General features: G+C 40.6%; 1 protein-coding gene across 1 annotated transcript in view; it reads right to left on the bottom strand.

Moving 5' to 3' along the window:
• Nucleotides 1-14,231, bottom strand: part of PARL (presenilin associated rhomboid like) — a 64,062-nt gene extending 49,831 nt beyond the window's left edge. The window contains exons 1-4 of the mRNA XM_036850699.1: nucleotides 14,068-14,231; nucleotides 5,554-5,749; nucleotides 4,945-5,085; nucleotides 2,574-2,622 (exon numbers count right to left, since the gene is read on the bottom strand). Of these exons, the coding sequence (XP_036706594.1) occupies nucleotides 2,574-2,622; nucleotides 4,945-5,085; nucleotides 5,554-5,749; nucleotides 14,068-14,192 (511 nt within the window). The 5' untranslated portion in view covers nucleotides 14,193-14,231. The remainder of the gene's footprint in view (nucleotides 1-2,573; nucleotides 2,623-4,944; nucleotides 5,086-5,553; nucleotides 5,750-14,067) is intronic.
• Between the last annotated feature and the right edge of the window lie 1,041 nt (nucleotides 14,232-15,272).

Raw genomic sequence — 15,272 nt, forward strand, 5'->3', positions numbered from 1 at the left:
AAGACAAAAAAAAAATCCCTAAACCAGATAAGAAAAAAAAAAAAAGATTAAGGGATTAAGACCAGTTCTCTGGTAGATCTTGACAAAGTGATTTCCAGGGACAGACTGAGCTAGAAGAGTCAAAAACTAGGGACTCCAAAACTGCTATCAGCTCTAAGGAAGGGAGGTTTTTCACCTCACCACTGGATTCCACCTTAAAGATAAATTACAGGTATCTCTTATGATTTGAACTGTTCTTATCCAAACCTAGGACTCAAAAGAGATACGGATAAATTTGAGATATCCCTTGTTACACCTCAAGCTCAGGCAACAAGTGCATTTGGATAAAACATTTTGCTGTCTGAACTTGTTATAACCAAAATCTTGCCATCCAAATCCATGAGCACATTAGGTTCAGACAGCAAGGAATTCTTACATGAAATGTTTGCTGTAAAACTGCGAAATCTTTAACCTGCTACAGCTTTCAAGCTGCCAGTGTCTAGGTGTGAATACTACAGAGCAAAGAAGCACACTAGTCTCACAGAGCTTTGAAACTTTCTAGGTCAGTGGCCTAAGGACTTGTCAAGTTCTTTCAAAATACAAAAAGAAAAACACTCAGAGAACAGCTACAATCCAAGGAAAATATGGCACAGAATGAATCTGTCACCCCATCCTCAATAAAAGCCAGGAGCTGAGCCAACCTCACTTAGAATCAGCCTAAAGGAAGCAATCGAGGGGCTAAGCAAGGTCAGTGGAATGAACTGCCACCTCTGAAAAGAGACTAGATATAACTAAAGCACAAGTTTATTAACCATTGAAATTTTAGTATATAGCTAACTGATTATAAAGCACCACCAACAAGTGTTGTGAGGCTAGATTCACTGCTACCAGAATAATTATTTCCTGAAGGAGGAGTCTGAGATGACACTGAACAGATCAAAGAGCATTTCCTCAGCCTTTAAAAGTCACTTAGCTAACCTGACAACAAGTATTTGAGGTCTTTAGCATGACCATTCACATTTATGTGGTTCGAAGTACTTTATACTCAAGCTGCTAGTTACACTGCAACGTCATCTAAGGGAAAGAATTTTGATTTTTAATTATCTCCAAATACCAACTTCTTTGAATAAACCATTTCCTGGCATGAAAAAGGTTTTAAATTCTGGTCCCAGGTTTCCTCAAATGTTAAATGACAAAATCTTCACAATCTTCAAAGAACACTAGGTATCAACTAATTGTGAGATACTTTGAAAATATCAAAAGAAATCAAAACTTTGCTACCCTAAGGAAAGGCTATTAATTTTCAGAAAACAAGCAAACAAACCAAAAATCCCAATTAATTCCAATGGAAACATGTGTTATTACAGAGCTATTTTTGAAGTTATCATATTTATTAAGACCTCACTGACTAATCAATTATACAGTATGGCAATATACTTCGAAAAATCTCTATCTTTTGATTCAAGATCTCATCGACACTCATTCACTCAATAGATTTTAATTAAATGCCTTTATTGTGTGCCAGGTATGTGCTAGGAGCTGTAGCAAAATGAAAAATCTCATCATTGTCCTCAAAGATGATACATGTACAATTATATAAGGCAGGTTGTGTTATAAGTGATTAAAAAGTGTGATGAGTTCAGAAAAAAAGCACTTCCTGCAGGAAGCAATGTCTAAACCATAAGCTTGAAGACAGGATCTGGTTCCACCAAGGAGACAGAAAAATTAAACCTCCCAGACATCGTCTGAATGAAGAAACATAAGCACCTTTTCTCCACTTAAGTAGGTATAGAAAATTAAGAGTACCATTAAGTCTAACCATGTTTAAGGAAAAGCAGTATTTTGCTGTTTCTTTCTCTAGGAAGATTTTTTTCCCTATCTACACAATTGTTAAAGAATTTACAAATCCATTTCCCCAAATTTCTCAAAATAACTAAGTCCATAATATATTGCACAAGTGTTACCTTGAAGAGCCAGATCTGTCTCCCATAAAAATTTACAAAAAACAAATTATCATGGTGATATACATGTTATGCTTACATTTAAAGAGGATTTTATAAACAGCATGGTGTAGAAAAGAGAAAACCGGCTTTAGGATGAGACAGACCTGGGTTTTGAAACTCAGCTCTTACTTACTAGCAGTGTGACCTTCGAAAAGTTCCTTCTCTGAAAGCCAGTTTCCTTATCTGTAAAAAGGGAGATAACTACCCTGTAAGCAACCCTGTGAGGTACAGAGAGAATATGTATAAAGCATGCTGCATAAAGAAGGTACTTAATCAATGTCCCCTTTAGTTACTTTAATGGGAAAGTAATAATTACTCATAACCTATTTCACAAGCTAGGATTTTACAACAAAGATAGATCATTTGATCAATATCATACTAGATCAAAATTAGAAAATAACTGACCCAGAGCCTCATGTATACCTTTATGCCACACTACTTTCAAACCATTACATTAGCCTGAAGGTACAGAAACTCTGTCTTTTAAACCACTGATGAGCATGGTACAAAAGCCATTGACTATGACATACTGTACCTTTTGGTTTGATTTCTCTTCCCTTGAATGGCTAAAACGTGTAAGCTAACACAAACCTGTCACAGTCCGCTGGCCATCACTTAGGTTATTCCACCACTTGTTAATCTAAAACAGAAGAAAAATTGCATATCACCACATGGTAAATAATTTCAGGCTACGTAAATGAAAAGCAAGAAAGAAAATGCTTTGTGCATAAATGAAAGAGTCCTCATCTATAAAAATCTCTACTGAACAACAGACATAACAAATATGTGGTAGAGTGGAAAACACAGGTGTTTTATAGTCAGACAGCCTGCATTCTCTACACAAAGACACTGATAAGCTCTGTGACCTCAAATTACTTCTAAACTTCAGTTTCCTGATACATAAAATGGAGACAGTAACAGATATCTAGCAGTACCGCTGTGAGGAATATCAATAACATAAAGTACCTAGCACACTATCAAGTGATTGTTCACCAAGACCCAATCTAGTTTTAAAATTCTAACCAAGAATATTTTCTACTAAAATTGCCTTTTTTTTTTTAAAGGTATAATACTAGATTGAGGTTTAGAAAAAGACAGAATCCTAATCTTTTAGGGACACACCCTGACATTTTTATAGATGATATATGCCTAGAATTTGCTTTATAGTAATCAGTGGCAGGGAGGGAAGGGAAAGAAGGGGAACTAGATGAAACAAAGTTGGCTATGTGTGAATAATTGTTGACATTGGATGATAGGGGTTCATTATACTATTCTCTTCACTCTTTTTACTTTACCTTTGAAATTTTCCATGATTAAAGTTTTTTAATTAAAAAAAAACTATGTTCTAACTATGAAACTGAAAAAGGCTTTGTATACTAATACAGAAAGAAACCCAAGGTAAAGAAAAAAAGTTACAGATCAACATGTATTTGATTCATGCACAACAATGATTCCATTTTTGTAATTCAGTTGACCCTTGAACAGCAGGGGTTTGAACTGCACTGGACTTATATGCAGATTTTTTTCAAAAAATATGTACTACAATATACTACACCATTCACAGTTGGTGGAATCCACAGATGTGGGACCGCTGTTACAGAGGCCCAACTATAAAGTTACAGGCACATTTGCCACTGCGTGGAGGGTCAGCGCCCCAACCCCTGAGTTGTTCAAGGTCAACAACAATTAAATGTGTGTGAACTCTCAGACCTTACTCACTGCGTATGTAGTAGTGGGGCACGGGTTCCCAGGACTTTCACTTCCCATGTTATATTTATGTGTTATTTCAATTTTATTCAACGTGGATTTTACATTTTATCTCTTATCATTTAACTACTTTAAACAAATCCATCTTTGGATGAAGATTATGTATATTGCATGTGTCATTTTCACCATTCCAAGGAACAATTTGGGTAGCAAAACTTTATAGTGCAGAAGCCTGTAGCTTTCAAGGGATCCAGGACTGTGGAATAGGTCAGTGTTACTATCTTCTCAAACATATGGTACTGAATAAAAACCACTGCTCATTATTGCAGGTTTTACCTGCAAATATTACATCCATTGTTCTTCTGACATAAAGCTTCTCTAGAACTGGTAGGGCTCATGCTTCTTGTGTCTATGGGGAAACAAGGAGGAATGAATCCTTCTCCCTACTTAGAGGAACCTTCAACTATCATTAGGAAAAAGAAAACCCAAGGCTGCTCTCTCACTGGCCAGGAATAAGAAGTTCCTAGGAAGGAGAAAACTGAAGAGGATATCAACACTCTCTCCAAATTGGAAGAGCAGTGTGTCATAAAAAAATACGGAGATGCCTGAAAAATAAATGGACCTGGATCCACAAATTAGCCTATGGTCTCTCCTCAATAAGTACTGGCAAATGAAATAAAATATATGCTTTATCTAAAAGGCAACATTTTAAGAAAATCAGTTAGGTGGAAGGAAGGCCATCAACTTGCATATGAAATAATGAAAAGTTCTAAAAGCTCTATATTTGTACCCTTTTCTTGCATCTTGATCCCCTGAGCACAGTTAGAAAAAACATCAACAGTGGTTATTTATCAGAGATATATAAACATCATGTCACTGAGAAGCTTTTTAAAACCCACACAGTATCTCTACCTCTCAAGCATAAAACTCCCTGTGATTCTAATATGTACTCTAAAACAGTGGCCCTTAGTAGAGCTGGAAGAGGCTCCAAAACATTAATTTTTAACAACTATCTGTGGTGATTCTTGATATGTGGGTAGAGGGACAAACTTCTTGGAACACTGTTAAGTACAACGTTGCCAGACATACGAAACATTTATACTTACTACAATGAAATGACTCTAAAGAAGAATATTAACTGCAATGGCTTCACATCTACTGATCTAATGTTGCCATTAACTAAAAACACTTTACAAATAACCAGACTTCAAAAACTGATCGACTAGAACAAAAAAAAGGCCATGTTTATCTTTACCTCCTTTCTGAAGTCTCCTTCCTTCTGTGGTCTTATGCTATCCAACCAATCAGCTTTTATACCATCAAAATAACTCTGGACCCTGGATTTCAGTGATTCATACTGCCAAATGGCAGCTGATCCAAATGCACAGCCTGTAAACTATATAAAACAAATATATTACAAAAAAATATTTTTTTAATAGATCTACACATAGTTCCAAGGATGATATTTCATTTTCATTGCTTTTTATAAACATAAGGAACATCTGGCACACTGAAACTTACTAGGTGAAAAGAACACTTAATTGTTTCCCATTTTATTAACGTTACAGTACCCTGGGGCCTGTTTACAGTCAGAACTTTCCCAATAAAATGCAAAATATCAACTCAGTATCACTTGCATTGTTATACCAAATAAGAGACCCATGAGTTTCTTCTCCAGGGCTTACATAAATGAGCCATACTCTAACAGCAATTATTAAATTCATGTTCTATTGTAATCATGACCCCAGATCCTTTTGATCCCACTCCGCTTGTCTTTAAGGAGCCCAAATAGGACAAGTAGTATTGATACTTTAACACTACACCTGCAGCAAGGGAGGTAACTCCTAGTGACGTGAGCTCTTACCCCAACAGTAAAAAACAAAGGCTTTACAAGAGTCCTTATAGGATAGGGAGAAGGATAAAAGGCTGTTTCTTCTACAGGAGGAATCAAAGCACTTCTCTTGTATGTTTCACTACTTGTTCCTGTGTCTGATCTTCGAGGTTCAACCCTCCTGGGTGCTTTTCTGAATCCACATTTTTGCTGAATAAAAAAGTTAAACCTATAGGGGAAAATAACAGATTAGAAACAGAGCTGCATGGATGCGGGTTCGATCCTTGATTGGGGAACTAAGATCCCACATGCCTCGGGGCAACTAAGCCCACGCGCCACAACTACTGAGATCACGCACCTCAATGAGAGAGCCTGCGTGCCGCAAACTACAGAGTCCTCATGCTCTGGAGCCCGTGCAACACAACTATAGAGTCCACGCGCCCTGGGGCCCGCGCACCACAACTAGAGAGAGAAAACCCTCACGCCGCAACTAGTAAGAAGCCCGAGCGCAGCAACACAGACCAAGTGTGGTAATGAAAGATCCTGCGTGCCTCAACGAAGATCCCGTGTGCTGCAACTAAGGCCCGATGCAGCCAAAAAAAAATAAGGAAAATAAATAGGAAGGAAGGAAGGGAGGAAGAAACAGAGCTGCATCTTGCAAGCATCAACCTCTACGAGCCTCCCCAACTGACGTGCATCATCACCATTTCAGTTTATTCTCACTACGCAGCCCCAAAGCCGCCAAGACTCCTACTCCCAGGTAGGATTCAGTCAAAACAATGAACTGTGCCCTTCAGGAAAAGGAGAGACATAAACTATAGCAGCTTTACAGGGCATCTGTTTGGGCCGTTACTGTGTATCAATCAACAAAATAATTTGTATCCATCCCCCACACAGTCTGCAATCCTGTAAAAAGCTGGAGAACTACAAGTTGTGGTTTGAATTAGCACAGAAGAGCTTTATTTTTTTTTGAAGTTTGGCCAAACATTTAAATCAAATAATGATTTTCCTTTTATAAGTACTAACCATTACAAATTGGCGGATTTTCCCCACCTTGTCCCCTATTTACTTCACTACCAGTTTGGGGGACAATGAACTAGATGTTCTATAAAGGGTTTTCTTGTTTGAGTCCTTATAGCTTGACCTCCTCAAAACATCTGACACTACTGATCACACCTGTCAGTGCCTGTAAGGTTGCACTCCCTGCTCTTCAAACTTGCTTTCCTAACGGCTTCCCCCTTTCTCCTATCCCGTAAAGACAGATATGCTTAAAGGCTCTAATAGTTCCTTTACACATTCTCCATTCAAACTGAACCCATATAAATTTGTGAAGCATTTTTTTCTTTTGTAAAATGGTAATTTCCCCCAGGTAGACCATGTAGAGGCCCCTTCCTGTTTGTTCTCATTGTACTCTAATCATACTATATCCTTCTAGACTCATAAAACTCCTGTCTGCCAGTCAGACAGGTCTTCTCACCTTTGTAACCTGGGCCTTGAAACACTTTGGTTGAATAAAAGAAAAAGTTCATTTCTGTGGCCTGGATGACTTCTAAGCAGTAAATGATTCAAATATATGTCTCTAATCCCAGCCTCAATTTTCTTGTCTTGTATTTCCAACTATATATTGAATAATTCTACTTGGATATGCTCCCCATTGCTTTAAAACCAATATATTCAGAAGGGAATTCATCCCCCTCTACAAGCTCCATTTTCTGACTTCTTTATTCTTTCAGTGGGCCCACAGTTATCTTAATCACTAAGATTAAAAATCTAGAAGTAGGGGGCTTCCCTGGTGGCGCAGTGGTTGAGAATCTGCCTGCCAGTGCAGGGGACACGGGTTCGAGCCCTGGTCTGGGAAGATCCCACATGCCGCGGAGCAACTAGGCCTGTGAGCCACAACTACTGAGCCTGCGCGTCTGGAGCCTGTGCTCCGCAACGAGAGGCCGCGATAGTGAGTGGCCCCCGCTCGCCACAACTAGAGAAAGCCCTCGCACAGAAACGAAGACCCAACACAGCCAAAAATAAATTAATTAATTAATTTAAAAAAAAAATCTAGAAGTCATTATGGAGTTCTCTCTCCTTAATTCTTACCATCTAATTTAAAACCAAATCTGTCAAATATTTTTTTCACTCCTAATCTAGTCCCGTACCCCATGCCTAAACTACAGCAACAGCTGACTTAAGTTCAAACATTTTAACATGTTTCATGTTCTTCTTTCCTCATATCACTCTTCCACAAACATTCAACACCTCCTCAAATGCCCTCAGAGGGCCAACATTCTCTCTCTAATTCCCACACAATCCCTTAGTTCATCCCTTTTGGCCTGGAATACTCTACCATTTCCTAACAGATCTCACTGCTTCTAATACTGCCCTACTCCAATTCATCCTCCACATTTTATTAAGCACAAATATATTATCATTCCCCTGCTTTAAATCCCACAGTAAATTTTTCATCACCCCACCAAACTCAGCAATGCTACTCCTTTGTTGCGGTACTTACTTCCCTTTAACTTTTTCGTGCCCTTCAAAATTCAGTTCATTTATTTCCTCCTCCAGGAAGCCTTCCTAAACTCTCGCAGGCTGGGTGTCTCCTTTGTACTCCTAGAGTCCTAAAGCATCCTGTACGTACTCTTATACTTGTCTCATTTATTGCCTGTACCATAATTAGATTATCACTTCTGTATTCATTTTATCTCCACCACCAAGGCCAGTTCCTAATAAAGAAAGGATCAATAATTATGTTAGAAGAAAGAAGGGGTCAAGAATGATTATTGGTTTCATTCTGAATAACTGAAAGGAAGGTGGTACTATTCACTAAGACAAGGAAAATCAGAGGCACCAAAATAGGAAACTGGAAAATGAGAGACGAATAATTCCATCTTGGGCACTGTTTAAAATGCTTGCAATCACAGCAGCTCAGTTCTAACAGGTAAAAATTGGAACTTAAATTTCCATCAACAGGGGAAAGGATAAACTGTGTTATATTCATACAATGGAATAATACAGTGGTCCCTCAGTATCCATGGGAGACTGGGTCTAGGACCCCCTGCGGATACCAAATTCAGGATGCTGAAATCCCTTATATAAAATGGCATAATACAGTGACATTCCCCATCCACAGCTGGTTGAATCCACGGATGAGGAACCTGAAGATATAGAGGGCCAACTGTACTACTCAGTGAAAAACTACTGATCACACATCACGGATGAATCTCAAAAACACTGCTGAGTAAAAGAAGTCAAACACAAAAGAGCACATAATGTGTGTGATTCCATTAATGCATATCAAGCTGAAGAACAGGCAAAAATAATTCGTGGTGATCAAAATCAATAGTGGTGGACTTCCCTGGTGGCACAGTGGTTAAGAATCCACCTGCCAATGCAGGGGACATGGGTTCAAGCCCTGGTCCAGGAAGATCCCATATGCTGCGGAGCAACTAGGCCCGTGCGCCCCAACTACTGAGCCCATGTTCTAGAGCCCGTGAGCCACAACTACTGAGCCCTCGTCCACAACTACTGAAGCCCGTGCACCCAGAGCCCGTGCTCTGCAACAAGAGAAGCCACCACAATGAGAAGCCCGTGCACCACAACGAAGAGTAGCCCCTGCTCGCCATAACTAGAGAAAGCCCACGCGCAGCAACGAAGACCCAACGTAGCCAAAAATAAATTAATTAATTAATTTTTAAAAAAATCAATAGTGGTTGCCTAAAGTGGGACTTGACTGGAAAGGGGCAAGAGGGAACTTGATGGAATGATGGGCAGTATCTTTATTTTTAGGTGATGGTTGCACAGATGTATACATTTGTCAGAACTAATGGGCTGTATGCTTAATACTTATATGTTTTACTACATGTAAATTATATTGCAATGAAGTATTTTTAGCATTGGTAGAACACCCAGGTGATGTCTAGTAGGCATTTGGAAACATGAAACTCAGAAAAATGGTATAGCTACTATTACTATTACTCGCCTAAAATGCTCTGTCTTCAACACTGAGTCCACGCCACAGTTCAACTTCTCAAACATCACATGGTGAGGATGGGTGATGATGATAAAGTAATTCACCTTAAAACTTCTAATAATTTAGAATTTGTACTCACAAATAAGTGCTACTTCTTTCAACAAAATCTATTTTGGAAAGCAGTGCACTTAGTCAAACAATGCCAATGTTGCTCTGAATGGCTCTGAACTTCAGAACCTGTTCCCTTCCCAGTCTTATGAATATCCTTTAGCAAGTAACTGTTGAATGGCTAATTGCAAATCTATTTCTAGTTCTTGTTCTGTTGCCTGCTTTTTCTGCAGAGGCTAGGAAAGATAAATATCTTCACTTTTCCAGTCTCTCCTATGGCTAGGGATGGCCATATTACAGAGTTCTGACAAAATGAGACTTAATTGTTTAGAAACCTTTTGAAAAGGTTTTGCTTATCTCATAAAAATGGAGGTATCACTAATGTCACATCCCTCCTACTGCCTTTTGCCTTGAAAAAGGACGCAATTTTCTAGAGACAGGGCAGTCATCTTGAATGCCAAGAGAAAGGCCAAGGGCTTCAGAAACTAACCTTAACATTTTTTGAGCCACTGAGCAAAGACAATAGCCACCTATCATGCTAAATACTCCTCTAGTTTCTTTAAGCAACACTTAACTTACAGCCAAATGCATTCTTAACTGATAACAGCTTTAAAAGTGGCAGATGTTAATCCTTTGCAATTGGATTTGATTTTTATTAAATATTCCAAAGTAACTTAGAGCTAGGTCTAGTAAATAAATTACAAGTAACACCACTTTGGGCCAAAAATCCCAAAGATGTGACATACAGTAATAGGAATACGTTTCCTTTAACTGTTTCCCTGTAAATGGTTACAAATTGTAACCCAGGGCCTCCCTGGTGGCAGCAGTGGTTAAGAATCCATCTGCCAATGCAGGGGGACACGGGTTTGAGCCCTGGTCAGGGAAGATCCCACATGCCACGGAGCAACTAAGCCCGTGCGCCACAACTACTGAGCCTGCGCTCTAGAGCCCGCAAGCCACAACTACTGAGCCCGCGAGCCACAACTAGTGAAGCCCATGCGCCTAGAGCCCGTGCTCCGCAACAAGAGAAGCCACCGCAGTGAGAAGCCCGCGCACCGCCATGAAGCAGACCCCGCTCGCCGCAACTAGAGAAAGCCTGCGCACAGCAACGAAGACCCAATGCAGCCAAAAATAAATAAATAAAATAAATACGTTAAAAAAAAAAATTGTAACCCAATGTTGTTGGTTTCTGGTATTCTTTTTTTTTTTTTTTTGGCCACGTCTCGTTGCTTACAAGATCTCAGCTCCCCAACCAGGATTGAACCTGGGTCATGGCAGTGAGAACCTGGAATCCTAACCAGTAGGCCACATTTTTTTCTTTTTAGACCAAGAAATATGAAGGATGAGATTTCTTTATAACTCCAACAGCTTAATACTCCAGGATATGTACTCAATCAGTTCTTCTACAGCTCATCAACTCATTTACAATTCTGAAGCACAATGCCTGAAAAGGAATACAAATACACCAGGTTGGGAATCTGGATTTGACACAAAGCCAGACCTTTTGCCTAGAATAATATTTACCTTGAGAATCTCAACAGAAGTTAAGTGTGGAACTGAGGACACTAAGAACAAATTGGCCCCAGATGCAGTTCAGATGCAAAATACATGTTAGGAGTACATATACTGGGAATTAGAGTTAGACATACAGAACTTGTTGGATAGAATTAAGTACTATGACTTGGCTCACTGAACACCTATTCCTTTTACCTATGGTACATTCACATGCTGCAGGGACTGGAAAGCTAAAAACTATTTCCCAGGTATCCTTTTGGTTAGGATTCGAGATGTGATCAGGGCCTGCTAATCAGATACATCAGCACAACACATGAAATCAGAACTGAGTTAAGTGAGAAGGCAGCACATGAGGCATCAATTCTGCTAGTGAAAATAATGGTGGAGACAGCATAGTTCTTACTTTGGTTAGCAGATCCTGATCTGGTAGCAGCTTCCCCAGCTGTCTCATTTATTATTGCTTAAAAGAGTTGTTTTAAAAAAAAAAGAATATCTGACAGTGATATTCTGTCAGATATATATTCTAAATATCTGTTGCCTTAGTGGTGAGTGAGATAACACAGTCTAGTGAATTGTTTTCAACAGTGTGAGGATAAAGACAATGCCACTTAGATATCGTGCAAGTCAGCACTAATGTCTATGTCACTATAGATTTGTGTGAATAGACTGAGTAGAAATGGCCTAATGTGCAAATGGAGACAAGACGTGTCCAAGCACACACACAATAGACTCATCCCACTTAAAAGAAAATAGTTGTATTTAGGGGAAGGGGCATAAACTCTTGCATGCCACAATTATTTTCTTAAAACTCATCTTGAGTTAATACATGGTGAATTAAACAGGGAAAATAATTGAATATACCTGATTTACTAATTTGTCAGGTATTTAACCTAAATATATCTTAAGATTGTTATCCCAATCTAAAAGATTTAAGCTCCGTGTAAGTGCTACAATCAACTATTTTCTTCTCTTCGCTAGTTCTATACAACTGACAAATTATGCAGGCTTCTTTCAGGCCTAAACTATTTTTCAACAGTGCTGCCAACAGTTTGATCATGGTAAAGTTTCTGAAAACCCTAAGTGAAATATTCTCCTTTTTCTGTAAAGAGCCAGACAATAAACATTTTAGTCTTTGTGAAGAACAACTTAAATCTCTGCGGCATATTGTTTCGTTTTGTGACCCTTTAAAAACATAGAAACCATTCTTGGCTGGTGGGCTGCCTTGGGCTTGCTACTGTTTGCAGAAATTTTGAGGAATATCACCACCTGCGGTTCTTGTAAGAAGAAAAAAAATGCAAATTCTCAGCCACACTTCAGGCCCATTACATCAAAATCACAAGGACTGAGCCCAGACCTCTGCTTTTTAACTGTATCCATGACTTCATTCCTCCACATACTAATTTTAGAACCACTAGAAGTGAAAGCAGACCTAATAAAGTTATATACAAGGAAACTCATGCTGCTTTCTAGAGGCAAGTAGACATATATTCTACTATATTTCAGGCTTACCTACAATCTCTTGTAATGCACATTTTTCAGTGTCACCACAAAAAATGTCAATTTCAAACTTTGCATATAAATGAAAAACTCTAAAAAACTGTGATGCTAATCTTCAACAGCACATGATTTTTTTTCAAATGGCCTCATTAACCAAGTTGTTAGTTCTTTTCCTTTCCCTTCCTAACACATATCTTGAATATTTAACACCTGTTGCTTCCTAATAACTGTATTCACTTTTCCTCTCCCTCAAACCATGCAATTTCGACTGGGATTTGGAGTAAAGTGGAAATGGAATCAGGACCACTGAAATCAACCACCACCTCCACCTGACCTCATTCTCCATCTCCTCAGGAGTTTAAGATTAGTGCCTGAGGCCCCATGTTCCAGTGTATCATGAAGTTAAGGTACAATATAAGCCAGTTTTCCACAAATCTCTGATCCTACACACATGCAGTGCTTGTTTAGAACTGCAGGTTCTTTACTCCCCGCCACCCCCTCCCCCCCAGCACCGGGCAAGATGACAGGAAGGACTGGGCTAGGGCCTGGGAAATGCAGTCTACAAACACTCCAGGTGATTTTAAAATTAAGGATGGCTCCACCATATTGAAGCCTCAATTATTTACCACTGGCTAATCCCCATACTGGTAAACACTTAATGTTCCTTGCTACTATCAGTCAGGTGGATTCCAGGCACACATCTAACCAAGTCAGAAACTGGCAGAGCTGAAATTCTGTTAAAGAACAGGAAGAAATTTCAGAGCCAAATACACATCAGAATCTTAGTTCAGGGATTTCTCTCTTCTCTCAAATTTAGAGTTGAATTACTCTAATGCAAAAGCAGCAAATACTGATAGACCGTACTCTTCACACAACTTCTACTCGGGAAAAATTGACTTTTCTTTCCAAGTCATCTAGAAACCAAATACTCCACTTCCCAATTTCTTTAACAGAAAAGCCTCTCCTACAACTCTGCAAGAGGCAAAGTGATGCCCTCCTCTGACTCCGTCTTCCCTTATAGAGTTCTCTAAACGATAAAGAAGATAATTTGTAGTAAAACAAAGGTTTTATAAAGACTGACATAATAAAATCTCAGCCCTGCCATTCTACCAGCTGTGTTAATTCTTTACTTGCTCGCGTGGTGATTATGAGGCGTGGTGCGCAATCAGCCCTCACAGACTACTTCTCCTTCCCGACACGTCCCTCCGGATAGGAAAGGGGCCACCGCGGGCTCACGGAGAGCTGGGCCGGGGCTGGTCACTGTGCACCCGGGCAGGGTGGCGCGGCGAGAAGCAAAGACTGGACGGAGGCGAGGGGTAAAGGGGAAGGGAGAGAGGAGGGGCTGGTGAGAAGAGAGGGTGAGCCGGGGGGAGCATAAGAGACCCGCACGGCCTCCGCCCCTGAGGATGCGCTGCCGGAGCCGAGAGCACGAGAGGCAAGAAGCCCCGAGAGGCCACCATTACCTGCGCCCGAGCAGCCGCGGCTGGACCAGGGCCGCAGTGAGCTCCTCGCAGCTGCGGCCGCCCGCCGGCGGAGCCCACGCCTGACCACAACCCCAGCCTCTCTGCGCCAAGCCTCGCCACGCCATCTTCCCAACCTCTGCCCCACCATGGCCCGACTTACCAACCCCTGCCCGGAACCACTTCCGGGGCGAAAGGAAGAACCATAGAGTGCCGAGGGGCAGCCTAGCGCGCCCCCGTGCGGCCGATTCCCAGGCCGGACCAACCGGAGGGAGAGGGACCCGCCGGTCGGCAGCAGTCCGGCCGGCAGCAGTTCTCCCAGCAGCGCCCAGCCTGGACCTGGGAGGGGCGTGCGAAAGTGGCCAGGCCTCCATCCTACTGACCCAAAGGAAAAAGAGGGGGGGAAACGAATTTACTGAATGATGCCATGTACCTTTACCTAAGTTAGTGTTTAATCCTCGCAAAACGCTTAAGATAGATGTTATTACTGCTTTTTTTTTTTTTTTTTTTTTTTTAACCGTGGTTCTGAGGCCCAGAGAGAAGTGAGTGGAGGAACCAATATTGCAACCCAGGTTTTCTTAAATTACTACTCTTTTTTCTCCCCACCATTTCACGTTATGATACACTGAAGAGGATGTGCCTTTAACAAAAAGTCCAAGCGTGACGTGAAAATCTAGATTCTAGATAAAATTCAAACTTCATGATCAGCCCTTGCCTACCCGTCAGCTTTATTTCCTGCCACTCCATCCCTCCCTCTGACCCTAGCTGCAGTCATACTGAAACATACGCAGTTTCTGAAAGGCACTACTTTTCCAGTCCCTACTTCTCCCGAGTTCATATACCATCCTCACTGCCTGAAACACCTTTTCCCTTCTCTGCCTGCTAACCAATTTGTCCTCCAGACCAACTTGAATCGTCACCTCCTCTAGGGAGCTGTAGGAAAAAGTTTTCCTCCAGCCTCTTAGGGTCCCTGGCCAGGTCTGAAAGGTAGTGACAAAGACATTAACAGGAGAAAAGCACACAAAGTTTATTGATTTTTTACATGTACATGGGAGTCTTTGCAAGAGAATGAAGACCAGAAGAAGTGACCAGAGCAGGAAGTTTTTATACCTTTTCTACAAAGAAACAATTTGTGAAGAATTGACAAGACAATGGGGCTTGGACTAGGAGTAGTCCAACTAGGGCTAGGTAGTCCTTATCTTCCTTAA

This window comes from Balaenoptera musculus, chromosome 4, assembly GCF_009873245.2.
Source record: "Balaenoptera musculus isolate JJ_BM4_2016_0621 chromosome 4, mBalMus1.pri.v3, whole genome shotgun sequence".
NCBI classification, from domain to species: Eukaryota; Metazoa; Chordata; class Mammalia; order Artiodactyla; family Balaenopteridae; genus Balaenoptera; species Balaenoptera musculus.